Source organism: Stegostoma tigrinum, chromosome 22 (genome assembly GCF_030684315.1).
Source record: "Stegostoma tigrinum isolate sSteTig4 chromosome 22, sSteTig4.hap1, whole genome shotgun sequence".
Classification (NCBI taxonomy): Eukaryota; Metazoa; Chordata; class Chondrichthyes; order Orectolobiformes; family Stegostomatidae; genus Stegostoma; species Stegostoma tigrinum.
Window position 1 is genome coordinate 12,061,501 of NC_081375.1, and position 27,124 is coordinate 12,088,624.

Genomic DNA, 27,124 nt, shown 5'->3' on the forward strand with positions numbered 1-27,124 from the left:
TAGTTGGGCCTAGGACATCACCCTTAGTAATTCCTGCAGAGACGTCCTGAAGCTGAGATGACTGAACTCCAACATCTACAGTCATCTTCCTTTGTGTCAAGGTATGACTCCAAACAGTGGAAAGTTTGCCCCGATACCCACTGATACCAGTTTTGCTAGAGCTCTTTGATGCCACACTCAGTTGAACAGAGCCTTGGTACCTCACCTCAGGAATTCAGCTCTTTTTTCAATGTGTGAACCAAGGCTGCAATGAGGTAAGGAGCTGAGTAGCCTTGGCAGAATCCAAACCGGATGTCAGTGAGCAGGAGCTTCTCAATAGCACTGCTGATGGCCTCTTCCATCACGCTATGAAGACCGAGAGTAGACTAATGGGGCAGTAATTGGATGGGTCAGATTTGTCCAGCTCTGTGTGCAGGACTTAACCTGGGCAATTTTGGACATTGATGGGTAGATGCCAATGTTGTAACGCTACAGAAGGAGCTTGGCTAGGCAATTGACAAGTTCTGGAGCACAAGTCTTCATCACTATTGCTTGAATGTTGTCAGGCCCCATAACTGTTGCAGTACCCAGTGACACCAACTGTTTCTTGATATCACCTGGAGCGAATCGAATTGGCCGAGGACTGGTATTAGTGAAGCTGGGGGCCACTGGAGAAATGACCGATCATCCACTTGGCACTTCTAGTGATTACTGCGAACACTGGTCAATTGTTGGTCAATTCACAATGTCACAAACTGCTATTGAGATTTTCTTACCTTCAACCTTCATGATTTGATAGGTGTCCTGTACCACTTTGTACTTGGGTTCATTGCGGAAGGCCTGGGCCCAAGCCTGGATCAGCTGCAAGATCTTGGTCCGGACATTCGACTCTACCTGTTTCTGAGAAGCAAGGAACATATGAACTGACTTGACCAGCAACACAACCAGTAAGGCAGAGAACTACGGCCCTGTGAGGTAACCATCAGAAAAGAAACAACAGACATAATTAATAATTCATCAGGGATCGTCAGTATGGTTTTGTAAAGGGAAGTTCAAGTGTTATTAACTTATTTGACGTTGAGAAAATAACAGAGGATTGAGGAGGAAATTAATGGGGTTATTGTCCTGCTTCAGAGCTGTGTAATAACATCAGTAGATTAGAAAATAGCTAAAATGGATTTGAACGAGGCATTTGTCAAGGTCCCACAAGGCAGGGAGGTCAGGAAAATTCAAAGCTCCTGCCTCTGTGGTTTTATGCTTCATACAACGCACTTGGGGGTTGGATTGTGGGAGAAAAACAACTAACCAGCTTCGACAGAATGGTAATTTGTTCAGACAGGCCAATCCACTTGTGAATTGTGGCCTGTGCCACTGCTCAGAGCTACTTGGCTTTATCTATATCAAGAAGCAGCTAACTTGTATACAAAGCTATTCATGAGAGGCGCAGGTAATTTCAGAGACATAAAATTCACACAGTCCAGAAGTCTGGAACCTCAGATCATTTTGTTACACTGCAAAGTTTGCTAACCTGAATCTCATCCACATTTTGAGCAGTGTGAGCAAATTCAATTTTAAATCAGCTGTTCTCTGGGATAGTTTCCAGGCCAAATGCTCTTCAGAGTAAATTGCAGAAAGAATTTCATATATTTTAAAATAAGAGACAAGCTCAAAGGATTCCAATAGTTCATGGGGATTTCCAACACACCATTTCTATTAATTACCAAACCAGGATCAAAAACTGTTTAAAAAGACTTCTGCCTTTATAGGAAGCAGGATCATTGTGACGTTGTCATCAAAGAAACAGAGTCAGACAGAGTTTAATGATCCAAGAAAGAAATACTATACCCATTGGAAATCCGAAATAATACTGGAAAGACCCAGCAACTCAGGACAGCATCTTTGGAAGGAGAAACTGGGCTAAGGTTTCAGATTAGCGACCAAATCACCAGACCAGTGACTGTTACCTCAGTGGGAAGTGACAGGCAAAAGACTTGAAATGTGGTGATTAACCACTTGTTTAAACGTGAAAGCAATTTGTAAATAGAAAACAAAAAATTTCAAAGGAGACAGAAAGGGAGGCAGGTGGTGGTAATGGTGAGGGGGGGCACGCAGCGGGGTTCGGGGTATGGAGGAGAAGGGTTGTGGGGGGAAAGCGAGGGGGCGAGAAAGAAGAATAGAAGAGAGAGATTGAGAGTGTGAGAACAAATAATTGCACTGAAAGCAGTAAGTACCAAACGGTTTCACACGAGATTTTTTTCCACATTATTTTGTTATAATGTGGCTGACGCATTAAAATTATGAGTATTGTATTTTCAGTATTTGCTGTGAAGAATGATGCTATAGCTCCTTGTACCTTTGGTTAGTGCTTCCATTCCTCAGCATGTTCTCCCATGTCTCCCAAGGGTTTTGGATACTTCCTAATTATGAGTCCTGCTCCATCTCAGTTACCTTTTGGCAGGAGCCAGTTGCTCCTCTGGGAACATGTTCATTCTGAATGGATTCCACAAGGAACAGCAGTTTGGAAACTGCTCTTACACAGGATGAGGAGCAGCAACTCTGGCACAGCTCCCCCTCATCAATCTGGGAATTTGGTACTCGCCTGGCCACGTCAACACAGACTAGGAAACGCACCTGCATAGTCCGGCTATAGTGGACAAGGCACACTCTCAGTTGAGATATTGGGAAGGGAAGCCCCAACACCAAACACACAGCAAACACAGTCCATTCCAGAACTGTTGGGAACAGTTGCACAAGTTACCTTAAACAACTCTTTGAGCTCCTCCATCGTTTGTTTATTAGCAACCTCATCGTGAACAGTCTGGCCACAGTTCTTTACCACAGATTCCAAAACCTGAAGGAGAAATTAGGCAATAAGCAACCAGTGTGAAAATACAGTATTCCAGTGAAACAGACTGGCCATTCAGACCTGGTAAAGCCCCAAACCTACCTCACAAAAAGAAATCACCAGGACTAGAAAACTACATAGCCATAAACTGCCCATAGACAGCACCTACAGATCAAATACTCACCAAAGACATCTAAATTGTGGAGAAAGAAAGCGTTAGCATTGAGTCTGATATGACTCTTTTCCAAGACAGAACAGTTCTGACAAAGTGTCATATCAGACTTGAAACGTTGGCTGTTTCACTCCTTAGAGGCAGCCAGACCTGCTGAGTTTCTCCAGCATTCTGTCTTTATTTCACCCTTTGCCTCCTCTGTTGGAAGGAAAACTTTAATCTCGCTCATCTTTTCTCCTAGGCACAGTTATCAAGCCCCAGCAACAATCTTGTAAACCTCCTCCATATTCTTCGAGAACAATTACATCCTATGCGCAATGTGACTATAACGATACACACAACTCCAGCTGTCGCGTAAACATTGTCTTATAAAGTTTTCGCATCACGTCCCTGCTTTTGGTACTCAAGGCCTCACCCAATGAAGGATAACATCACAAATGCCTTCTTTACCATTTTATCTAACTGTCCCGCTACCTTCAAGGACCACTGCACATGCATGCAGAGGTCTCTCACTTCTTTTCCTCTGCTCAATATCCTCCTGTTTATTGTTTGTTCCCTTGCTTTGTTTGGCCTCCTCAAACGCATAACTTTGCATTTCTCCAAACTGAAATCCATTTGATACTTTTCCACCCACTCGACCAAACAACTGACATCTTCCTCATCCTGGGTTATTGTCTTCATTGTCAACTACGCCACCAATTTTTTATCAGCTGCAAGTTTCCCAGATTCTGCCCTCTGCACTGTATCATGTTTATATATTTAAATTTATCACAAACAGAAATCTGGAACACCACCAGATATCTCTTTCTATTTGCAAAAACATTGGTCTGCTGTTATCCATTGTTTCCGGTCACTGAGCTATCTTGGGATCAATTCTCAACATTCCTCTGCACCCTGTGGGCTTGAATTTTTCTTAACAGCCTTGCACATGGGACCTTGTTAAATATTTGACTAAAATCCACGTAGACAACATCAACTGTATTACCATTGATACAGTTTGTTACTTATAGAACATAGAACGTTACAGCACAGTACAGGCCCTTCGGCCCTCGATGTTGTGCCAACCTGTCATACCGATCTGAAGCCCATCTAGCCTACACTATTCCATGTACGTCCATATGCTTGTCCAATGACGACTTAAATGCACCTAAAGTTGGCGAATCTACTACCGTTGCAGGCAATCCTCAGCAAAACTGAATTCAGTTAGTCAGATACAAGCCTTGCTTCACAAAACTGGGCTGACTATTCTGGAATAATCTTGTTGTCTTTCCAGGTTAATCATGAATTCTATTTCTCAATATTGACCCTAGTAATTTACCTACCTCCGAGGTCAGACTGCCAGTCTATAACGATTTGGCCAATCCCTTTCTCTTGCACTCTTTTTGAATAACGGGGTAATATTCTCAAATTTCCAAATCTCTGGTGTCTAGGTGATGTTTGGAAACAAATTCTCAAAATATTGCTATTTCTTCCTTGGCATCCTTCAACAGCCTCTAGCACAATTCAACTGGCTCTGGTGATTTATTTACTTTCAAAGAGGTTAGCTGCTCTAGTACTTCCGTTACGCTTCTCTCCATTATTTCACAACCTCCCTGCCTTCCTTTACTTGAAAGTCTGCATCATCCCTCCACTTTGTAAAGACAGATACAAAATACTCATAATACGGTGCTATTCCGACCCAGGTAAACAACCTGAAATAAAACAGGAAACACATAACTGCCAAGATTTTTGGAGGTATTGCAAAGCACTATCTAACGCTTTCTGCCATAGCATCAAGCTACTTGCTGGAGAATATTTTCCTTGAAAACAACACAATTCTTCTCTCCCCATTAGAAGACTAATGCACATTTGTCAAAGTGTATTTCAAGTTACATTTTGTCAGTATCTACTCACAGTGGATACTCAATAACAAAACACGCTTCTTTGGCCATAAGACAGCCAGAAAACCTACTCCAGCTCATGAATTACCAAAAACCTTCAGAGCAAAAGTATGAAACTGATATTTTAATGAAGATCTATTACGCAGTAGCAAAAGATAATTTTAGCACTCAAGACGTCCCTATTTTTATGCTAAATAAAAACCAAAAGAACAACTTTGGATGCTGTAAATCACGAACAAAACGCAAAAAGTTGCTGGAAAATCTCAGGAGGTCTAGCAGCATCTGTGAAGGAGAAAACAGAGTTAATGTTCCAGGTCCAGTTCTGAGGAAGGGTCACTGGACCCGAAATGTTAACTGTTTTATCCTTCACAGATGCTGCCAGACCTCCTGAGCTTTTCCAGCAACTTGTTTTTGTTCCTATTTTTATGCTGTAGCCCTATCTTTCTCAATGTCCACTGTGGACTCTTCAGAACTCTGCATGCTTCAAAATGACTACTTGGACATAAAACTCTCAGCACGTGCACTTTATCAAACCTGACAGTAACTAAACCCTTGGAAAAAAAAAATCAATGCTGACATAACTGTGCATTACATAACATCAGCCAGCCTACATAGAGCTCACAGTGTCAGGAATTAAATCTAGGATAATTCTACTGTCCACATACAGAAGTACCTGCAGTTTATAATAACAGATTACTCTCCAGTTAACAGCTACTATTGATTCTGTGTTCGGCTGTAAGTTACTTCACTAAATTGCACATCTCAGTTCCTGCCTGTTGAGTGACACCATTTCACTGCACTTGCTTAATCAGCAACATCATTTCTCTCCCAGTTCGCTCCAGAGTCTAAGCTGACTGCTGCTAAGGTGGTAGAAATGGCAGATTTCAGTGCTACTGCATTGTTTCAGCAGTGTGGGATTACTAGCAACCTTCTCTACCAGGGTGTAATAGCAATTCAGTACAATGCAGACGCACAGTAGGCACTACATTCATTCAGACCCACAACCGCTCCCATGTCTCAAACAGTTGAGAAAAACAACCTAATGCTCCATAAAAGCAAAGACACTGCAGATGTTGGAGGTCAGAAACCAACCAGTACTGAAGAATCTCAGCAAATCTGGCAGTATCCACAGCAGCAGAAACAGGATTAATGTTTCAAGTCGCATGACCTTCTCAGAACCCTGTTACAACCTGAGCTGATGTTATTACTGGCCAGGTCAGATTGCAGACTGAAATCAGGTTTGATAGATGGTAACTTTTGTTTTTGGTTTTAACAAGGCAAGTCCCTCATTGAAACAAGCAAAATGCTGCAGAATCAGTTTAACAGTAAAACAGAAATTTATTACTCAAAAGAAATGAAGACGAAACAGAATAAACCATACTATTTTAACATAACAGATGTTTACAGATTTTGAAATACACTTTAAAATGCAATCCCATTAATTCCTAAAGAAACCCGTTACAGCTCATATACCAGCGAAAATGCCCTTCTTTTTCTCATCTGTAGGGCTTAACTTCACCATGGCTTCAATTCTCCATCTTGAAAATCTGACAGATTGTTCCTCAGGCCTTCATACAACTCTGCTTAGACCTTCACGGCTTCAAACAACTCCTTCACAACTGTAAAACTTCTGGTCAGGAACTCTCAAACTAAACTGCCTACATTGAAGTAGGCTATTTAACAATTCTAAACCATCTCCTTTCACGAGGGTTACTTAGTACACACACAACTTCAGGCAAAACTTCCATAAAAACTGCCAAAACGATGCCCAAACATTTATTTCCCCCCAACCTACAACCCATACGCCACTCAAAAAATACCAAAATCTTCCATCTAAAAGCCTAATGCTTGTTTAGTTGATCTCTCAAACATGTAAACAAATTCTAATAAGACTTCATAAACTCTGTCTGCTTTTTAAAAGAAATGATGGCCACAGAAATGCAAGTTAATTAACCCCTTCAGAACTGAACAAAACCCAGATGCCATGAGCCCACATCCAAACCCTAAAATAAATTTTAAAATATAGATAAATCTCATACCTTACATCATAACCCAACCAAAGTAGTTCCTATAAAAAGTCAAACAGGATTTGAAATATTAACTCAGTGTCTCAACATGCTGCCAGTCCTGCTGAGTGCTCCCAATTTTAACAGTTGTTTTTAATATAACTTAACCCTTATCTACTTGGAGAAGGAACAGGTTCTCACACTTTCCATTTTGCCCCCAAACTCAGCGTAATAATAAGTGCTCACCTCTAGAGTGTAAAGAACCACATGGGGATTTTTATCATTCAGCTTCTTCTTGATGGCACCAATTGCGTATTTAGCCCTATGCCAAAAACAAAATCTTTGGTTAAAAGAATGAACGTCATTACTCCTTTGATGAGCCCATGAGTCATATCATCTCAAGTACCTGCGAAAGTAGGGTTAGGGTAAAGATTTGCCTCTGCCTGGAATCAGTCCTCAAAAGTGGGTGGGCAGTTGAATTAGCTCCAGTTCATATCATCACTGCGGCCCAGGCTCTGAAAGGCCCAGGAAGTGAGTCAGGAAGTGACCCAAATCGTTTGCTTCTTATTCTGTGGGATAGTGTATTGTCCCGAAGCTCCAAACTAACAGCATGGTTGGCCATCAACTCGAGAGGCGTGGCAGAAAGCAATGGATTCTGCAGAGATTCCCTCCTCGGACTTTCCCAACAAGCAACTGCACTAGCTTATCATTTACTACAAAGCAGTGTGAAGCATATTTCTGTAAAATTCAAAACTCAGATTAACAGTCACTCCAGGAGAACCCTAAATTTCTAATGAAGGTTCTTGTCACTTGGGCACGTTTTGAATCTCTTCACTCAACCAATAGAAATGATGTGTTATCTAAGCCCCATGTTTTGGAAATCCCTTCCCTTCTCTCCTGCAAGATGATCCCTAAAACGCATCCCAACATGGCCAAGTGGCAAATTTCACCAATGGAGTTCAGGTGAAGCATCTTAGGGAATTTGACAATGTTAATAGTGCAGATCATTGTCGCGGTTGTCCCCCTCAAACTTCTTCCCCTTTACCATCTACACCGAAGTAAAAAGATCAGCCAGCTGGAATGCTGCAGCTCCACTCTCCGCTGGAGGCTGTTTACAGATTTGCTCACCGCTATTAAACAACATTGTTATAGCAGCAGGATGTCGGAGCCACGACAATTGCATGTAGTTAACAACTGACAAACAGTATGCCTCATTCCCCCTCCATTTCAACTCACACTCATGTATTTTTTTTAATCATTCACAGGAGGAGGGCATCACTGACCACGCCAGCATTTGCTGACAATCCCTAATTGCCCAGAGGTAGTTAAGAGTCAACCACACTGCTGTGGGTCTGGAGTTACATGTAGGCCACACCAGGTAGGGATGGCAGTTTCCTTCCCTAAAGGACATTAGTGAACCAGATGGGTTTTTCATGACATTTGGCAACGGATCCATGGTCAACATGAGGTTCTTAATTCCAGATATTTATTGTACTCAAATTCCACCATCTGCTCTGGCAGGATTCAAACCCAGATCCCCAGAACACTGCCAGAGTCTCTGGAGTAACAGCCCAGCAATAATACCGCTTGGTCATTGCCTCCCCCTGCAGAATGCATCACGGTCTTGCTGTTTTTACATATTCTAGATTTGAAAGTGGCAGATGGAACAAGGAAAGAGAGCGGTTTTATTTGTAAAAACAAGATTTCTAATTTCAGCAAATTTCACACTAAGCTGGTCAATTCAAAGTCTAAGTTCCTATACCGAAGATTGATTACATTTAAATCCTGTTTGGAGAGGTTTCAAACTAGGCTCTTCAGCTGAGACCGGGCACCAAAAAGCATCCTTGGAGGCATGTTTCATTAAACAAAAGTAGACATTCACTAATCAGATAAGCTAAAATACACCAAGTTAGGGTTTGACAGAAACAAGGAGTAGACCACTCAGCCCGTCAATACTACATCATGCTATCAGCAATATCTGTTCTATTTTGTAAATATCCATACTTCACTGTTGTCTACATATTAAAATTCTTACTTCTAGATTTATTAACTACATCCTTTTTAAATGCCTCAACTGATTGTGAATCTACATCTGGAAGCTGTGCTCGTTTTCACAGTTCTTCACCGAGAAACATCTATCACAGATTAAGTTTATGTTTACAAGGCTGAAACTGCCTACGTCTATTGTTCTGAATCTATACTATAAACATCTAACTTCAAATTTACATGATTACTCATCATAGCAACATCACTTAACTCCAGATGTGTGCAGTGAACTCCCTCCTGGATCACAGACAGCCAAAACTGAAAGCAATACTCCAACTATGATCAGACCAGCATTTCTTCACTTTAATATTCGTACAGTAACACTGCAGGCGTGCACTCCAGAATTAGCCAAGCTGTTTGAGTGCAGCACTGGAACAAAGTGGAAATTGCCCAGGTATGCACTATTGACAAAAATAAAGAAGGAAAATCCAATCCATCCCATCAGTCTACATCTCAATCAGCAAAGTAATGGAAGGTGGCAATAACAGAATCATTTAGTGGTTCTTACTCAGCAACTGCTCTCTGATGCTCACTTTGGGCTCCTTAATGGTTGCTCTGCTCCTAACTTCTTCACAGCCTTGATCTAAATACAGATAAAAGAGGTGAAGTCCAAAAACAAGGGAACAGTAACTGGTCCTGGTTTAGATGATTTGATTGAGTAAGACATCAAGGAGCTGGAGCAAAACTTTATTCAATGAGAATCAGAGGGGGCAAAAAGAACTCCAGGAATTCCTCAGCGTGGTGCCCTGAGTCCAATCATCTTCAGCTGCTTCATCAATGGCCTTCCCTCCATCCTAAGGTCAGAAGTGGGGATGCTGCTGATGACTGCACGACGCTCAGCACCATTCACGACTCCTCAGATACTGTTGCAGTCCAACTTCAAACGCAGTGCTACGTGGACAGAGCCCGGGCTTGGACTGACGCGTGATACATAACACATGTCAAATAAGTGCCATGCAACGACCATCTCAATGAAGAGAGAATCCAAAAAAGAAAAAAGCTTGTATTTGCATTTAACTTCATAACAATTCATATCCACCAAAACATTTCACACGAAATATACAAGCTGTCACTTCTTATGTTGTCAAAGTGTCAGTTGTTTTGTGCCAGAATCCAAATAAATGGCCAGCAAGGCTGCTTTTATTCCCCTACACTGCCAGATCATCCTAACCAGCTTCCTAGTCAACTGGTTTCTTGTCTACGCCACAAAGACAGTCCACATATTGCTGTAACTGATAATGTCCTCTACGAATCCTAATCAAGAACCTTCTCAAATACTTTGATCCTGCTACAGTTGTCACCTCAGGCTAACAATTCCACACAACTATGCCAACTTCCAATTGCGCTCCTATATACAGATCCAGCAATCGAGCAGGAATCACTCTGCGCTCACCACTGTAGTTGTCCTACCCTCCCTTGTTCCAATATGCAATAACCTTCGTCACCTTCCAACTCAGTGGCTGTGACAGTCAACAGCAGGACCAATATTTGAAAGCGTACTTAGACACAGGATAGAGATGGGCAACTGAAGCAATATTAGCGATGGGCTTCTGGCCCACGGGCTACCGTCTTGGGGCAAAGGGTCTTCAGAGGGTTGAGAATCACCAACCAGGCGGGCTACAGACAGTCAGCATTTTCAAGGCTGAGATCGATGGCCTGGGAGAGTCAAGGGCCTATGGGACAGAATAAGAACAGATCAGGTAGAAAATAAGCCACGATCTTTTTGAATTGCAAGCAGGCTCAGGGCAGAATATGTTAGCCCTGCTCCCATTTCTTGTTCTTCTGTTGATGTGCAAATGCCAAAGTGGATTTAAAGACACCTTCTCCCAGGTAGGCATGAGCCTCAAACAACAGGGCCTTCAAGAATTGATAAGTGCATGAGCAAAAAGTCATCTTCAGGCTACACTACAACCACACAAGGTCAGTTTACTCACTGTATCAGCAAAAACATTGAAAGAGATGAAAAGCATTCACCCACACCTCTTTTACTGAAGACACTTACTGGGCATCTCCCTGTCGAATCAGGTCACAGATCTGCAAGATGGATTCCCAATCCGTTTCAAGTAGTAACTGGCTAGTTGCTTTGTCTGTTTAGGGAGAGAAAGAAGCAAATTAAACACAGAAGAATAAACAACTATTCTTAGCACGCTACATGCAATGCTGCACAACAGACCTCCAAATGACTAGCTCTCGCGTCAATCACTTGACAGCACAAGGAGGAGGAACAGGAGTAGGCTGATCAGCTCCTCATGCCCCTCTGCCCTTCATTAGAATCATGGTTAATCCAACATTCCTCATGTTCACTTTCCTGCCCTTTCCCATAACCCTTGATTCCCTGCCTGATCAAGAATGTATCTCAGCCTGAAACATAGACAAGAATTCTGCCCACACAGCTCTCTGCGATATAGAGTTCCAAAGGCTCTCAACTCTCAGAAGTAATTCCTCCTCATTTCAGTCTTAAGTTTCCCCCACTTTATTCTGAGACTATGTTCTCTGGTCCTAGACTTGCATATGAGGGGAACATCCTCTCAGCCTTTACCCTATCAAGCCCCTTAAGAATCCAATATGTTTCAATGAGGTCACCTCTCATTTTTCTCAGTTCCAGGGAGTAGAGTCCCAAACTATGTAATCTTTGCTCATATGAAGATCCTTCCATATTGGGATCATGCTAGTGAACTTTCTCTGAACTGCCACCAATGAAATGATATCTTTTCTTAAATAACAGGGCCAAACTGTTCACAGTACGTCAGGCATGGGCTCACCTGCAATTCGTACAGTTGCAGTAAGACTTGGAGAAGGCAATGGCCTAGTGGTATTGTTGCTGGACAGTTAATCCAGAGACCCAGGTAACATTCTGGGAACCTGGGTTCAAATCCCACCACAGCAGATGGTGGAGTTTGAACTCAATAAATATAGGCGATTAGGAATCTAATGATGCCCATGAATCCATTGTCGATTGTCAGAAAAACCCATCTGATTCACTAATGTCCTTTAAGGAAAGAAACTGCCATCTTTACATGGTCCAGCCTACATGTGGCTCCAGACCCACAGCAATGTGTTTGACTCTGAACTGCCCTCTGGGCAATTCGGGATGGGCAATAAATGCTGTCTAGCCAGTGATGTCTTCATCCTGAGAATGAATAAAGAGTCCCTTACTCAACCCCCTAGAAATAAAGGCCACTTCCATGAACCTTCCTGATTACCTGCTGCGCCTGTGCGCTAGCTTTCTGTGTTTCTTGCACAAGTACTCCAAGGCTCTTTGCACTGCAGCTCTTCTCCTTTCAAATAATATTCCGTTTTTCTGTTTTCCCTTCCAAAATGAACAGCTTTGCACGTTCCCAACTTAAACACCACCTGTCAACTTTTTGCCTACTAACTTAACCGATCAAATATCTCTGTAAATGTATGCATCTCTCTCACAACCTGTCTTTCCACCATTTTTGGTGTCATTATCTGACAATTTGGTCACAGTACATTCACTTCTGTCCTCATGAATATATATATCGTTCACAGTGGTGGTCCTGACACTGATCCCCATGGAGCCCTAAAGGTCACCAACCTGGTAAAAAATACATTAATCTCACTCACCGTTACCCGCCTATGAGCCAAATTCTCTATCTGTGCCCATATACTACCTCCAGCACCATGGGCTCTTGTTACTTTTCTGCGGTATGATGTTGAATGCCTTCTGGAAATCCAAATACAATACAGCCATTGGTTCCCCTCTATCCTCAACTAAATAAGTGACATCAGCTAGATATCTAGCATGTTGTGGCAGCAAGAATTAACGTGATATCGTTTTCAGAAACAAGGGTCTGTTACTATTCTGAAGCAAGGGATGTAAAGTCTTCATGTACCTTTATTGCTACGCATCAACTCCCTGCTTCTGTTCGCCCAATTACATTTACCATAGAACAGGAGGAAAAATACTAATAAAATGCTCCTTTTTTGAAGGTAAAGGTCATTTACAGGATAGGGGTGCTGCTGGCTAGGCATTTATGCTAATCACCAATTGTCCAGAAAGTAAGCATTAAGAATCAATCACACTTGGACTGTAGGGTATGTTTCCATGCTGTATGACCCTATAGCTGTGAATATAGTGTTGCATACAGATCAGGCCAAGCACAGGATGAAAATTTCCTTCCCTAAACAACACAGGTTTTCATAACAATCGACAATGATTGACATTGGACTAGTTTTATCTTTATTGAATTCAAATTTCGCCATCCACCTTGGTGGGATTCAAATCCATACTTCCAGAACATTAGCCTGGGATTCTGGATTACAGTGAAGCTATCAGTACGTCAAGGCCTCAGCATTAATGTCTCCCTGATAAAGCACAATATCATACATCCTACTTTCAAAATTAGAGCTAAGCAAGCAAAAAGAGAGGAAATGAACCTTTAAATCAAAATCTAATGCAATTCACATTGATAAATATAGATCCATAATTCTTTATATACTTGCATTAAAAGATTAGAACTTATTGGTAATCGAGTTTAGCCCCTTGCGCTCCATCTTGCTTGTGAAGTGGACACAACATTACTTCAACTTGCTGGTTAACGTTCCTCACAGAAGCCTGGTCTTGTTGAACTATTAACTCGTTACCAATCTCAGCCACAAGTTAGCCAGAGAGTGAGTGGCAGCCTCTGACTAAAAGGAGATCAACCGATTAACCTTTCACCTGACTGGAAACACAGCAGAATTTCATTGAAAAAAACTCAAAAAAACAAGGGCTCATGTGGGGCAAGCACAAAGAACAGAGACTCCTGACACGAACCCACAATGTGAAAGAATGAAAAGAACATTAACAATGAGAGGTATACGAAAGCAGAGGTTCCAAATGTATTGCGTAACTCCACAGGAACAGGAGATCATTCAGCCTCCCTACTTTGCTCCACTTTCCAACTTGTCCTGAATGCTTTTCCCTTACAGGGAAATGTCAAGATAGTCAAAGCTGGTTACCAGGACAACACAACCATTGTATGAATTAGATAAATGGTCGGGGCAGTGAGACAGATTAAAGAATGTGCATGCCAAGGGATACTAATTAAACATGGCCTCTGGTCCAAGGCAGTTTCACTGATATGAATTTGCTTCATTACTAATACAAACATGCAGTAATTGGTGTAAACGTTATAAAGGTCCTATTTCATCATGCAGTTTACTACACCCGGTTTTCACCAGAATCCAGAACGGTTCACAATTATACCATTGTTCCTTTACTGTTGCTGGGTCAAAACCCTGCAACTCATTCCCTAACGGCACCATGGGTGCATCCACACATAGCAGCAGCTAATTGCCGCTTCTCCAGAGGAATTAGGGATGTGATTGCCAATGCTGGCCCACCCAGCAATGTACATGTTCCATTAACGCTTTATGAAAAGGCTATTCAGACCCTTGCTCCTGTTCCTCAGTTCAACAAGGTCATGGCTGATGAGCATTTTAAATCCAACCATCAATTTCTCACAGTATTGTAAGGTACGTCCAGGAAAAGCTATCAATCTGAGAGTTGAAGTTATTTATTTCACTTTCTGTGGGGATGGAAATAACAGTTCTTTACTCCCTCCAAAAATATGCCCTTCCTAACTTTTCTCCTGAATGGCCTCATTCTAATTTCAAGGTTATCTCATGCTTGCATTGGAGGAAGGCAGCAGCATAGCAAAACCGTCTGGAACAGCAGCTGATGGGTTTTAAATTCAGTTATTAAAACCTAAAATGGAAAGCTAGTCTCAGTAAAAGTGGCCACAAAACTGATAACTGTCGCAAAAAGGAAACACATCTCATTCGCTAATATCCTTTGAGGAAACGTGAACATGGATTTGAAGCAGCAGTAAGCTATTTGGCCGCGATACTGTTCCACCTTTTAATAAGACCGTCACTGATCTGATCGAGGCTTCAACTTCACATTTCCACCTAACTCAAATAAATTTTTATTCAGTAATCAGTCACAAATCAATCTTGCTTCAAAGCTCTTCAATGATCCCACCTCCATTGCTCTCTGGAGACAGAGAATGCTAAAGACTCTCAATCCTTGGAAAATATTTTTCCTCACCTCCGTCATATTTGGGAAACCTGTTATTTTAAACAGTTTGTTTCCTAGTCCTACTGTCACTAAGAGGAAACATCCTCCTCGCCTGACAGATCTCCCCAGGTCCTTACATGTTTCAATAAGAAGAACAATGCAGCATAACAATGCACCCTTTGGCCCACCAAGCCTGTGCAGTATCCTAGTCCTTGTATAGACCTGCCACTTATTGCCCATGCGTGGTTTTTATCTGTTTGTCTCCCGTTCATGTGTTTATCAAGGTAGGCCTTAAATGTTGCCGACGTATTGCTTCCTCCACTTGTACTGGCAGTCTGTTCAAGACACCCATCACCCTCTGTCTGAATGATTTTTCCCACATCTCCCCATAAACATTACCTCTCACCTTGAACCTGTGCCCTCCTTCAGTTGGCCTTAACATCCTGGGAAAAGAGCATTTAACTATCCACCCTATCTGTGCCTCTCATAATTTTGCAGGCGCAAAACATATCTGAACAGATTGATTAAAATATCTGTTATCTTCGACATACATACTAGTTTAAAACATCAAATCAAACAAAAAGTATTCCATTTAGTCCATCATCTGCCAGTTCAGCAAAAGAGGTGCCCAGCCTAATTTTATTTCCCAGCAGCACAGTCTGTAAACCTGTAAACTATGATAACAAAAAGCGTGGAGCTGGATGAACACAGCAGGCCAAGCAGCATCTCAGGAGCACAAAAGCTGACGTTTCGGGCCTAGACCCTTCATCAGAGACGGGGATGGGGTGAGGGAGCTGGAATAAATAGGGAGAGAGGGGGAGGCAGACCGAAGATGGAGGGAAAAGAAGATAGGTGGAGAGGAGAGTACAGGTGGGGAGGTAGGGAGGGCGGACAGGTCAAGGGGGTGGGATCAGGTTAGTAGGTAGGAAATGGAGGTGCGACTCGAGGTGGGGGTGGGGATGGGTGAGAGGAAGAATAGGTTAGGGAGGCAGGGACATTCTGGGCTGGTTTTGGGTTGGGATGGGATGGGATGGGATGGGATGGGGGGGGGGGGGGGGTAAGATTTTGAAGCTGGTGAAGTCCACATTGATTCCATTGGGCTGCAGGGTTCCCAAGTGGAATATGAGTTGCTGTTCTTGCAATCTACGGGTGGCATCATTGTGGCACTGCAGGAGGCCCATGATGGACATGTCGTCTAAGGAATAGGACGGGGAGTTGAAATGGTTCGCGACTGGGACGTGCAGTTGTTTATTGCGAACCGAGCGGAGGTGTTCTGCAAAGCGGTCCCCAAGCCTCCGCTTGGTTTCCCCAATGTAGAGGAAGCCGCACCGGGTACAGTGGATGCAGTATATCACATTGGCTGATGTGCAGGTGAACCTCTGCTTAATGTGGAATGTCATCTTGGGGCCTGGGATAGGGGTGAGGGAGGAGGTGTGGGGGCAAGTGTAGCATTTCCTGCGGTTGCAGGAGAAGGTGCCGGGTGTGGTGGGGTTGGAGGGCAGTGTGGAGCGAACAAGGGAGTCACGGAGAGAGTGGTCTCTCTGGAAAGCAGACAGGGGAGGGGATGGAAAAATGTCTTGGGTGGTGGGGTCGGATTGTAGATGGCGGAAGTGTCGGAGGATAATGCGTTGTATCCGGAGGTTGGTGGGGTGGTGTGTGAGAACGAGCTACGATGTTTCAGGCACGCGCTAAAGACATTTTTTAAATGATGCTATGAGGATGTGTGCCTCTACCAACTTTTCAAGCAGAGAGTTCCAAATCCCCAACATCGTTTCGTTAAAAAGGTAAGTAACTGCCCATAAATGGACAGCACTTCCCATTCCCAATGTCCATGTTACAGCGATGTCCCCGATAGTCATTTGCTGCCTTCTCCAAACCAAATTTTCCTCCCGTTTTATGAACGGGATCAATAAAGAGATCGAGTTTCCACGTAAACATTTACACTCGGTGTCAACCGATTCTCCTCGCAGTCTCTGTCACTCGGGGTCAGTGCAAACCGGAGAGATTCCGACACCAGGCCGTCTAAGGTTCTACATCCCCTCCCCACGGCTTCACATCAACCACCCACATCATGGGAACACACTTTCTCAGAGGGAAACGGTTCAGTCCGCGGCCCCGAGGCCCCGGGTTCAGACCCCGGGACCAACCCCAGGCTCCCGGCCCGCGGCTGCCGCCTGTGAAACGGCGGCAGTGATCGGGTTCCAGTGAAACACAAAAACGGACGAGGAATAAGGCCGCCGCTTCTCACCGAGAAGCCTCTCGAAGGCGCCGCTGCCTTTGCCCATCCTCCTCCGCCGCCGATGCCTCCGCTCCCGGTGTTCAAGCGCTTCGGACAATCCTCACCCTCAGTGAGTACCCCGGCACCACAACAGCCGCCAACTTCCGGTCACTCCCGGGGTCCTCCCGTGAATGAAGGCGCCGTAACCTGGCGTCACCGCAGGTTGGGGACGACAAACTCCATCAGTTTAAAAATAAATAATGCGGTTGGAGGGAGAAACTGTGGCTTGAAGGGGAAAAGAGAAACAGGCCGATGGATATAAAAATTATAAATGTTAAGAGAAGAAGGGTAGCAGGAATGTTTCGGCGCGGGGTTATGACGTCACGGAGTCCCACAGACTGGTTATTTTGACTCGTTCAGGTCCGGACAGTCACCGACCAACATCGGCCCAAACTGCAAGCCATGTGTCTGCTGCTGGGAGTTACCGGGGTGGGGAAAACTCTGCTGCTCAAGAGACTGCACAATATCCTTTAATCAGAGGCTGGGCCTTCCACGGAGTTAAAACCAGAGACAGTCTGTGTAAAACATTATCCCAGAGAGAGAGAGTCTGTGTAAAACATTATCCCAGAGAGAGAGAGAGTCTGTGTAAAACATTATCCCAGAGAGAGAGAGAGAGTCTGTGTAAAACATTATCCCAGAGAGAGAGAGAGAGTCTGTGTAAAACATTATCTCAGAGAGAGAGAGAGAGAGAGAGTCTGTGTAAAACATTATCCCAGAGAGAGAGAGAGAGAGTCTGTGTAAAACATTATCCCAGAGAGAGAGAGAGTCTGTGTAAAACATTATCCCAGAGAGAGAGAGAGAGTCTGTGTAAAACATTATCCCAGAGAGAGAGAGAGTCTGTGTAAAACATTATCCCAGAGAGAGAGAGAGAGTCTGTGTAAAACATTATCCCAGAGAGAGAGAGAGAGTCTGTGTAAAACATTATCCCAGAGAGAGAGAGAGTCTGTGTAAAACATTATCCCAGAGAGAGAGAGTCTGTGTAAAACATTATCCCAGAGAGAGAGAGAGTCTGTGTAAAACATTATCCCAGAGAGAGAGAGAGAGTCTGTGTAAAACATTATCCCAGAGAGAGAGAGAGAGTCTGTGTAAAACATTATCCCAGAGAGAGAGAGAGTCTGTGTAAAACATTATCCCACAGAGAGAGAGAGTCTGTGTAAAACATTATCCCAGAGAGAGAGAGAGAGTCTGTGTAAAACATTATCCTACAGAGAGAGAGGGTCTGTGTAAAACATTGTCCCAGAGAGAGAGAGAGAGAGAGAGTCTGTGTAAAACATTATCCCACAGAGAGAGAGAGAGTCTGTGTAAAACATTATCCCAGAGAGAGAGAGAGTGTCTGTGTAAAACATTATCCCAGAGAGAGAGAGAGTCTGTGTAAAACATTATCCCAGAGAGAGAGAGTCTATGTAAAACATTATCCCAGAGAGAGAGAGAGAGTCTGTGTAAAACATTATCCCAGAGAGAGAGAGAGAGTCTGTGTAAAACATTATCCCAGAGAGAGAGAGATAGTCTGTGTAAAACATTATCCCAGAGAGAGAGAGAGAGTCTGTGTAAAACATTATCCCAGAGAGAGAGAGAGAGAGAGAGTCTGTGTAAGACATTATCCCAGAGAGAGAGAGAGAGAGAGAGAGTCTGTGTAAAACATTATCCCAGAGAGAGAGAGATAGTCTGTGTAAAACATTATCCCAGAGAGAGAGAGAGAGTCTGTGTAAAACATTATCCCAGAGAGAGAGAGAGAGAGAGAGTCTGTGTAAGACATTATCCCAGAGAGAGAGAGAGTCTGTGTAAAACATTATCCCAGAGAGAGAGAGAGTCTGTGTAAAACATTATCCCAGAGAGAGAGAGAGTCTGTGTAAAACATTATCCCAGAGAGAGAGAGAGTCTGTGTAAAACATTATCCCAGAGAGAGAGAGTCTGTGTAAAACATTATCCCAGAGAGAGAGAGAGAGAGTCTGTGTAAAACATTATCCCAGAGAGAGAGAGTCTGTGTAAAACATTATCCCAGAGAGAGAGAGAGAGAGAGTCTGTGTAAAACATTATCCCAGAGAGAGAGTCTGTGTAAAACATTATCCTAGAGAGAGAGAGTCTGTGTAAAACATTATCCCAGAGAGAGAGAGAGTCTGTGTAAAACATTATCCCAGAGAGAGAGAGAGTCTGTGTAAAACATTATCCCAGAGAGAGAGAGAGTCTGTGTAAAACATTATCCCAGAGAGAGAGAGTCTGTGTAAAACATTATCCTAGAGAGAGAGAGTCTGTGTAAAACATTATCCCAGAGAGAGAGAGAGAGTCTGTGTAAAACATTATCCCAGAGAGAGAGAGAGTCTGTGTAAAACATTATCCCACAGAGAGAGAGTCTGTGTAAAACATTATCCCAGAGAGAGAGAGAGAGAGTCTGTGTAAAACATTATCCCAGAGAGAGAGAGAGTCTGTGTAAAACATTATCCCAGAGAGAGAGAGAGAGAGAGAGTCTGTGTAAGACATTATCCCAGAGAGAGAGAGAGTCTGTGTAAAACATTATCCCAGAGAGAGAGAGAGTCTGTGTAAAACATTATCCCAGAGAGAGAGAGAGTCTGTGTAAAACATTATCCCACAGAGAGAGAGAGAGTCTGTGTAAAACATTATCCCAGAGAGAGAGAGAGTCTGTGTAAAACATTATCCCACAGAGAGAGAGTCTGTGTAAAACATTATCCCAGAGAGAGAGAGTCTGTGTAAAACATTATCCCAGAGAGAGAGAGTCTGTGTAAAACATTATCCCAGAGAGAGAGAGAGTCTGTGTAAAACATTATCCCAGAGAGAGAGAGAGTCTGTGTAAAACATTATCCCAGAGAGAGAGAGAGAGAGAGAGAGAGTCTGTGTAAAACATTATCCCAGAGAGAGAGAGAGAGTCTGTGTAAAACATTATCCCAGAGAGAGAGAGAGTCTGTGTAAAACATTATCCCAGAGAGAGAGAGAGAGTCTGTGTAAAACATTATCCCAGAGAGAGAGATAGTCTGTGTAAAACATTATCCCAGAGAGAGAGAGAGTCTGTGTAAAACATTATCCCAGAGAGAGAGAGAGAGTCTGTGTAAAACATTATCCCAGAGAGAGAGTCTGTGTAAAACATTATCCCAGAGAGAGAGAGAGAGAGAGTCTGTGTAAAACATTATCCCAGAGAGAGAGAGAGTCTGTGTAAAACATTATCCCAGAGAGAGAGAGAGTCTGTGTAAAACATTATCCCAGAGAGAGAGAGAGTCTGTGTAAAACATTATCCCACAGAGAGAGAGAGAGTCTGTGTAAAACATTATCCCAGAGAGAGAGAGAGAGTCTGTGTAAAACATTATCCCAGAGAGAGAGAGAGTCTGTGTAAAACATTATCCCACAGAGAGAGAGTCTGTGTAAAACATTATCCCAGAGAGAGAGAGAGAGAGTCTGTGTAAAACATTATCCCAGAGAGAGAGAGTCTGTGTAAAACATTATCCCAGAGAGAGAGAGAGTCTGTGTAAAACATTATCCCAGAGAGAGAGAGAGTCTGTGTAAAACATTATCCCAGAGAGAGAGAGAGAGAGAGAGAGAGAGTCTGTGTAAAACATTATCCCAGAGAGAGAGAGAGAGAGAGAGAGAGTCTGTGTAAAACATTATCCCAGAGAGAGAGAGAGTCTGTGTAAAACATTATCCCAGAGAGAGAGAGAGAGTCTGTGTAAAACATTATCCCAGAGAGAGAGAGAGTCTGTGTAAAACATTATCCCAGAGAGAGAGAGAGTCTGTGTAAAACATTATCCCAGAGAGAGAGAGAGAGTCTGTGTAAAACATTATCCCAGAGAGAGAGTCTGTGTAAAACATTATCCCAGACAGAGAGAGAGAGAGAGAGAGAGAGAGAGAGTCTGTGTAAAACATTATCCCAGAGAGAGAGAGAGTCTGTGTAAAACATTATCCCAGAGAGAGAGAGAGTCTGTGTAAAACATTATCCCAGAGAGAGAGAGAGAGAGAGAGTCTGTGTAAAACATTATCCCAGAGAGAGAGAGAGTCTGTGTAAAACATTATCCCAGAGAGAGAGAGAGAGTCTGTGTAAAACATTATCCCAGAGAGAGAGAGAGTCTGTGTAAAACATTATCCCAGAGAGAGAGAGAGAGTCTGTGTAAAACATTATCCCAGAGAGAGAGAGAGAGAGTCTGTGTAAAACATTATCCCAGAGAGAGAGAGAGAGAGAGTCTGTGTAAAACATTATCCCAGAGAGAGAGAGAGAGAGAGTCTGTGTAAAACATTATCCCAGAGAGAGAGAGAGTCTGTGTAAAACATTATCCCAGAGAGAGAGAGAGAGAGAGTCTGTGTAAAACATTATCCCAGAGAGAGAGAGAGTCTGTGTAAAACATTATCCCAGAGAGAGAGAGAGAGAGAGAGTTTGTGTAAAACATTATCCCAGAGAGAGAGAGTCTGTGTAAAACATTATCTCAGAGAGAGAGAGTCTGTGTAAAACATTATCCCAGAGAGAGAGAGTCTGTGTAAAACATTATCTCAGAGAGAGAGAGAGAGTCTGTGTAAAACATTATCCCAGAGAGAGAGAGAGTTTGTGTAAAACATTATCCCAGAGAGAGAGAGAGTCTGTGTAAAACATTATCCCAGAGAGAGAGAGTCTGTGTAAAACATTATCCCAGAGAGAGAGAGAGAGAGAGAGAGAGTCTGTGTAAAACATTATCCCAGAGAGAGAGAGAGAGAGTCTGTGTAAAACATTATCCCAGAGAGAGAGAGAGAGAGAGCCTGTGTAAAACATTATCCCAGAGAGAGAGAGAGAGAGAGTCTGTGTAAAACATTATCCCAGAGAGAGAGAGAGTCTGTGTAAAACATTATCCCAGAGAGAGAGAGAGAGAGAGTCTGTGTAAAACATTATCCCAGAGAGAGAGAGAGAGAGAGAGTCTGTGTAAAACATTATCCCAGAGAGAGAGAGAGAGAGAGAGAGTTTGTGTAAAACATTATCCCAGAGAGAGAGAGTCTGTGTAAAACATTATCTCAGAGAGAGAGAGTCTGTGTAAAACATTATCCCAGAGAGAGAGAGTCTGTGTAAAACATTATCTCAGAGAGAGAGAGAGAGTCTGTGTAAAACATTATCCCAGAGAGAGAGAGAGTTTGTGTAAAACATTATCCCAGAGAGAGAGAGTCTGTGTAAAACATCACAGAGAGAGAGAGAGTCTGTGTAAAACATTATCCCAGAGAGAGAGAGAGTCTGTGTAAAACATTATCCCACAGAGAGAGAGAGAGTCTGTGTAAAACATTATCCCAGAGAGAGAGAGAGAGTTTGTGTAAAACATTATCCCAGAGAGAGAGAGTCTGTGTAAAACATTATCCCAGAGAGAGAGAGTCTGTGTAAAACATTATCCCAGAGAGAGAGAGAGTCTGTGTAAAACATTATCCCAGAGAGAGAGAGAGAGTCTGTGTAAAACATTATCCCAGAGAGAGAGAGAGAGTCTGTGTAAAACATTATCCCAGAGAGAGAGAGAGAGAGAGAGTTTGTGTAAAACATTATCCCAGAGAGAGAGAGTCTGTGTAAAACATTATCCTAGAGAGAGAGAGTCTGTGTAAAACATTATCCCAGAGAGAGAGAGAGTCTGTGTAAAACATTATCCCACAGAGAGAGAGAGAGTCTGTGGAAAACATTATCCCAGAGAGAGAGAGTCTGTGTAAAACATTGGCCCAGAGAGAGAGAGAGTCTGTGTAAAACATTATCCCAGAGAGAGAGTCTGTGTAAAACATTATCCCAGAGAGAGAGAGAGAGTCTGTGTAAAACATTATCCCAGAGAGAGAGAGTCTGTGTAAAACATTATCCCAGAGAGAGAGAGTCTGTGTAAAACATTATCCCAGAGAGAGAGAGAGAGTCTGTGTAAAACATTATCTCAGAGAGAGAGAGAGAGTCTGTGTAAAACATTATTCCAGAGAGAGAGAGTCTGTGTAAAACATTATCTCAGAGAGAGAGAGAGAGAGAGTCTGTGTAAAACATTATCCCAGAGAGAGAGTCTGTGTAAAACATTATCTCAGAGAGAGAGAGAGTCTGTGTAAAACATTATCCCAGAGAGAGAGAGAGAGAGAGTCTGTGTAAAACATTATCTCAGAGAGAGAGAGAGAGTCTGTGTAAAACATTATCCCAGAGAGAGAGAGAGAGAGAGAGTCTGTGTAAAACATTATCTCAGAGAGAGAGTCTGTGTAAAACATTATCTCAGAGAGAGAGAGAGAGAGAGAGTCTGTGTAAAACATTATCCCAGAGAGAGAGAGAGTCTGTGTAAAACATTATCCCAGAGAGAGAGAGTCTGTGCAAAACATTATCTCAGAGAGAGAGAGAGAGAGAGTCTGTGTAAAACATTGTCTCAGAGAGAGAGAGAGAGTCTGTGTAAAACATTATCCCAGAGAGAGAGTCTGTGTAAAACATTATCCCAGAGAGAGAGAGAGAGTCTGTGTAAAACATTATCCCAGAGAGAGAGTCTGTGTAAAACATTATCTCAGAGAGAGAGAGTCTGTGTAAAACATTATCCCAGAGAGAGAGAGAGTCTATGTAAAACATTATCCCAGAGAGAGAGAGTCTGTGTAAAACATTATCCCAGAGAGAGAGAGAGTCTGTGTAAAACATTATCCCAGAGAGAGGGAGAGAGAGTCTGTGTAAAACATTATCCCAGAGAGAGAGAGTCTGTGTAAAACATTATCCCAGAGAGAGAGAGTCTGTGTAAAACATTATCCCAGAGAGAGAGTCTGTGTAAAACATTATCCCAGAGAGAGAGAGTCTGTGTAAAACATTATCCCAGAGAGAGAGAGAGTCTGTGTAAAACATTATCCCACAGAGAGAGAGAGAGTCTGTGTAAAACATTATCCCAGAGAGAGAGAGAGAGTTTGTGTAAAACATTATCCCAGAGAGAGAGAGTCTGTGTAAAACATTATCCCAGAGAGAGAGAGTCTGTGTAAAACATTATCCCAGAGAGAGAGAGAGTCTGTGTAAAACATTATCCCAGAGAGAGAGAGAGAGTCTGTGTAAAACATTATCCCAGAGAGAGAGAGAGAGTCTGTGTAAAACATTATCCCAGAGAGAGAGAGAGAGAGAGAGAGAGAGTTTGTGTAAAACATTATCCCAGAGAGAGAGAGTCTGTGTAAAACATTATCCTAGAGAGAGAGAGTCTGTGTAAAACATTATCCCAGAGAGAGAGAGAGTCTGTGTAAAACATTATCCCAGAGAGAGAGAGAGAGAGAGAGTTTGTGTAAAACATTATCCCAGAGAGAGAGAGTCTGTGTAAAACATTATCTCAGAGAGAGAGAGTCTGTGTAAAACATTATCCCAGAGAGAGAGAGTCTGTGTAAAACATTATCTCAGAGAGAGAGAGAGAGTCTGTGTAAAACATTATCCCAGAGAGAGAGAGAGTTTGTGTAAAACATTATCCCAGAGAGAGAGAGAGTCTGTGTAAAACATTATCCCAGAGAGAGAGAGAGAGAGAGAGAGAGAGAGTCTGTGTAAAACATTATCCCAGAGAGAGAGAGTCTGTGTAAAACATTATCCCAGAGAGAGAGAGAGAGAGAGCCTGTGTAAAACATTATCCCAGAGAGAGAGAGAGAGAGAGTCTGTGTAAAACATTATCCCAGAGAGAGAGAGAGTCTGTGTAAAACATTATCCCAGAGAGAGAGAGAGAGAGAGTCTGTGTAAAACATTATCCCAGAGAGAGAGAGAGAGAGAGAGTCTGTGTAAAACATTATCCCAGAGAGAGAGAGAGAGAGTTTGTGTAAAACATTATCCCAGAGAGAGAGAGTCTGTGTAAAACATTATCTCAGAGAGAGAGAGTCTGTGTAAAACATTATCCCAGAGAGAGAGAGTCTGTGTAAAACATTATCTCAGAGAGAGAGAGAGAGTCTGTGTAAAACATTATCCCAGAGAGAGAGAGAGTTTGTGTAAAACATTATCCCAGAGAGAGAGAGTCTGTGTAAAACATTATCCCAGAGAGAGAGAGTCTGTGTAAAACATTATCCCAGAGAGAGAGAGAGTCTGTGTAAAACATTATCCCACAGAGAGAGAGAGAGTCTGTGTAAAACATTATCCCAGAGAGAGAGAGAGAGTTTGTGTAAAACATTATCCCAGAGAGAGAGAGTCTGTGTAAAACATTATCTCAGAGAGAGAGAGTCTGTGTAAAACATTATCCCAGAGAGAGAGAGTCTGTGTAAAACATTATCTCAGAGAGAGAGAGAGAGTCTGTGTAAAACATTATCCCAGAGAGAGAGAGAGTTTGTGTAAAACATTATCCCAGAGAGAGAGAGTCTGTGTAAAACATCACAGAGAGAGAGAGAGTCTGTGTAAAACATTATCCCAGAGAGAGAGAGAGTCTGTGTAAAACATTATCCCACAGAGAGAGAGAGAGTCTGTGTAAAACATTATCCCAGAGAGAGAGAGAGAGTTTGTGTAAAACATTATCCCAGAGAGAGAGAGTCTGTGTAAAACATTATCCCAGAGAGAGAGAGTCTGTGTAAAACATTATCCCAGAGAGAGAGAGAGTCTGTGTAAAACATTATCCCAGAGAGAGAGAGAGAGTCTGTGTAAAACATTATCCCAGAGAGAGAGAGAGAGTCTGTGTAAAACATTATCCCAGAGAGAGAGAGAGAGAGAGAGTTTGTGTAAAACATTATCCCAGAGAGAGAGAGTCTGTGTAAAACATTATCCTAGAGAGAGAGAGTCTGTGTAAAACATTATCCCAGAGAGAGAGAGAGTCTGTGTAAAACATTATCCCACAGAGAGAGAGAGAGTCTGTGGAAAACATTATCCCAGAGAGAGAGAGTCTGTGTAAAACATTGGCCCAGAGAGAGAGAGAGTCTGTGTAAAACATTATCCCAGAGAGAGAGTCTGTGTAAAACATTATCCCAGAGAGAGAGAGAGAGTCTGTGTAAAACATTATCCCAGAGAGAGAGAGTCTGTGTAAAACATTATCCCAGAGAGAGAGAGTCTGTGTAAAACATTATCCCAGAGAGAGAGAGAGAGTCTGTGTAAAACATTATCTCAGAGAGAGAGAGAGAGTCTGTGTAAAACATTATTCCAGAGAGAGAGAGTCTGTGTAAAACATTATCTCAGAGAGAGAGAGAGAGAGAGTCTGTGTAAAACATTATCCCAGAGAGAGAGTCTGTGTAAAACATTATCTCAGAGAGAGAGAGAGTCTGTGTAAAACATTATCCCAGAGAGAGAGAGAGAGAGAGTCTGTGTAAAACATTATCTCAGAGAGAGAGAGAGAGTCTGTGTAAAACATTATCCCAGAGAGAGAGAGAGAGAGAGAGAGTCTGTGTAAAACATTATCTCAGAGAGAGAGTCTGTGTAAAACATTATCTCAGAGAGAGAGAGAGAGAGAGAGTCTGTGTAAAACATTATCCCAGAGAGAGAGAGAGTCTGTGTAAAACATTATCCCAGAGAGAGAGAGTCTGTGCAAAACATTATCTCAGAGAGAGAGAGAGAGAGAGTCTGTGTAAAACATTGTCTCAGAGAGAGAGAGAGAGTCTGTGTAAAACATTATCCCAGAGAGAGAGTCTGTGTAAAACATTATCCCAGAGAGAGAGAGAGAGTCTGTGTAAAACATTATCCCAGAGAGAGAGTCTGTGTAAAACATTATCTCAGAGAGAGAGAGTCTGTGTAAAACATTATCCCAGAGAGAGAGAGAGTCTATGTAAAACATTATCCCAGAGAGAGAGAGTCTGTGTAAAACATTATCCCAGAGAGAGAGAGAGTCTGTGTAAAACATTATCCCAGAGAGAGGGAGAGAGAGTCTGTGTAAAACATTATCCCAGAGAGAGAGAGTCTGTGTAAAACATTATCCCAGAGAGAGAGAGTCTGTGTAAAACATTATCCCAGAGAGAGAGTCTGTGTAAAACATTATCCCAGAGAGAGAGAGTCTGTGTAAAACATTATCCCAGAGAGA

The 27,124-nt window shown here is 42.6% G+C and overlaps 2 protein-coding genes across 8 annotated transcripts in view; one reads left to right on the top strand and one right to left on the bottom strand.

Moving 5' to 3' along the window:
* hgs (hepatocyte growth factor-regulated tyrosine kinase substrate) overlaps positions 1-27,124 on the bottom strand; it is a 159,837-nt gene that overhangs the window by 27,881 nt on the left and 104,832 nt on the right. For 4 of the 5 annotated variants that reach the window (XM_059653648.1, XM_059653646.1, XM_059653644.1 and 1 more), the window contains exons 1-5: positions 17,202-17,359; positions 10,931-11,015; positions 7,129-7,204; positions 2,738-2,830; positions 756-879 (exon numbers count right to left, since the gene is read on the bottom strand). In XM_059653648.1, coding sequence (XP_059509631.1) covers positions 756-879; positions 2,738-2,830; positions 7,129-7,204; positions 10,931-11,015; positions 17,202-17,238 — 415 coding nt within the window. In that variant the 5' untranslated portion in view covers positions 17,239-17,359. Of the gene's footprint in view, positions 1-755; positions 880-2,737; positions 2,831-7,128; positions 7,205-10,930; positions 11,016-17,201; positions 17,360-27,124 lie in introns of those variants that run through there. The other variant, XM_059653645.1, reaches the window with a different exon arrangement.
* Positions 17,353-27,124, top strand: part of arl16 (ADP-ribosylation factor-like 16) — a 114,627-nt gene continuing 104,855 nt past the window's right edge. The window contains exon 1 of one of the 3 annotated variants that reach the window (XM_048554869.2): positions 17,353-17,393. Coding sequence is in view for 2 of the 3 variants with exons in the window: in XM_048554866.2 (XP_048410823.1) it covers positions 17,634-17,694 (61 nt within the window). In the remaining variant the exon portion in view is untranslated. The other 2 variants (XM_048554866.2, XM_048554868.2) reach the window with 2 other exon arrangements.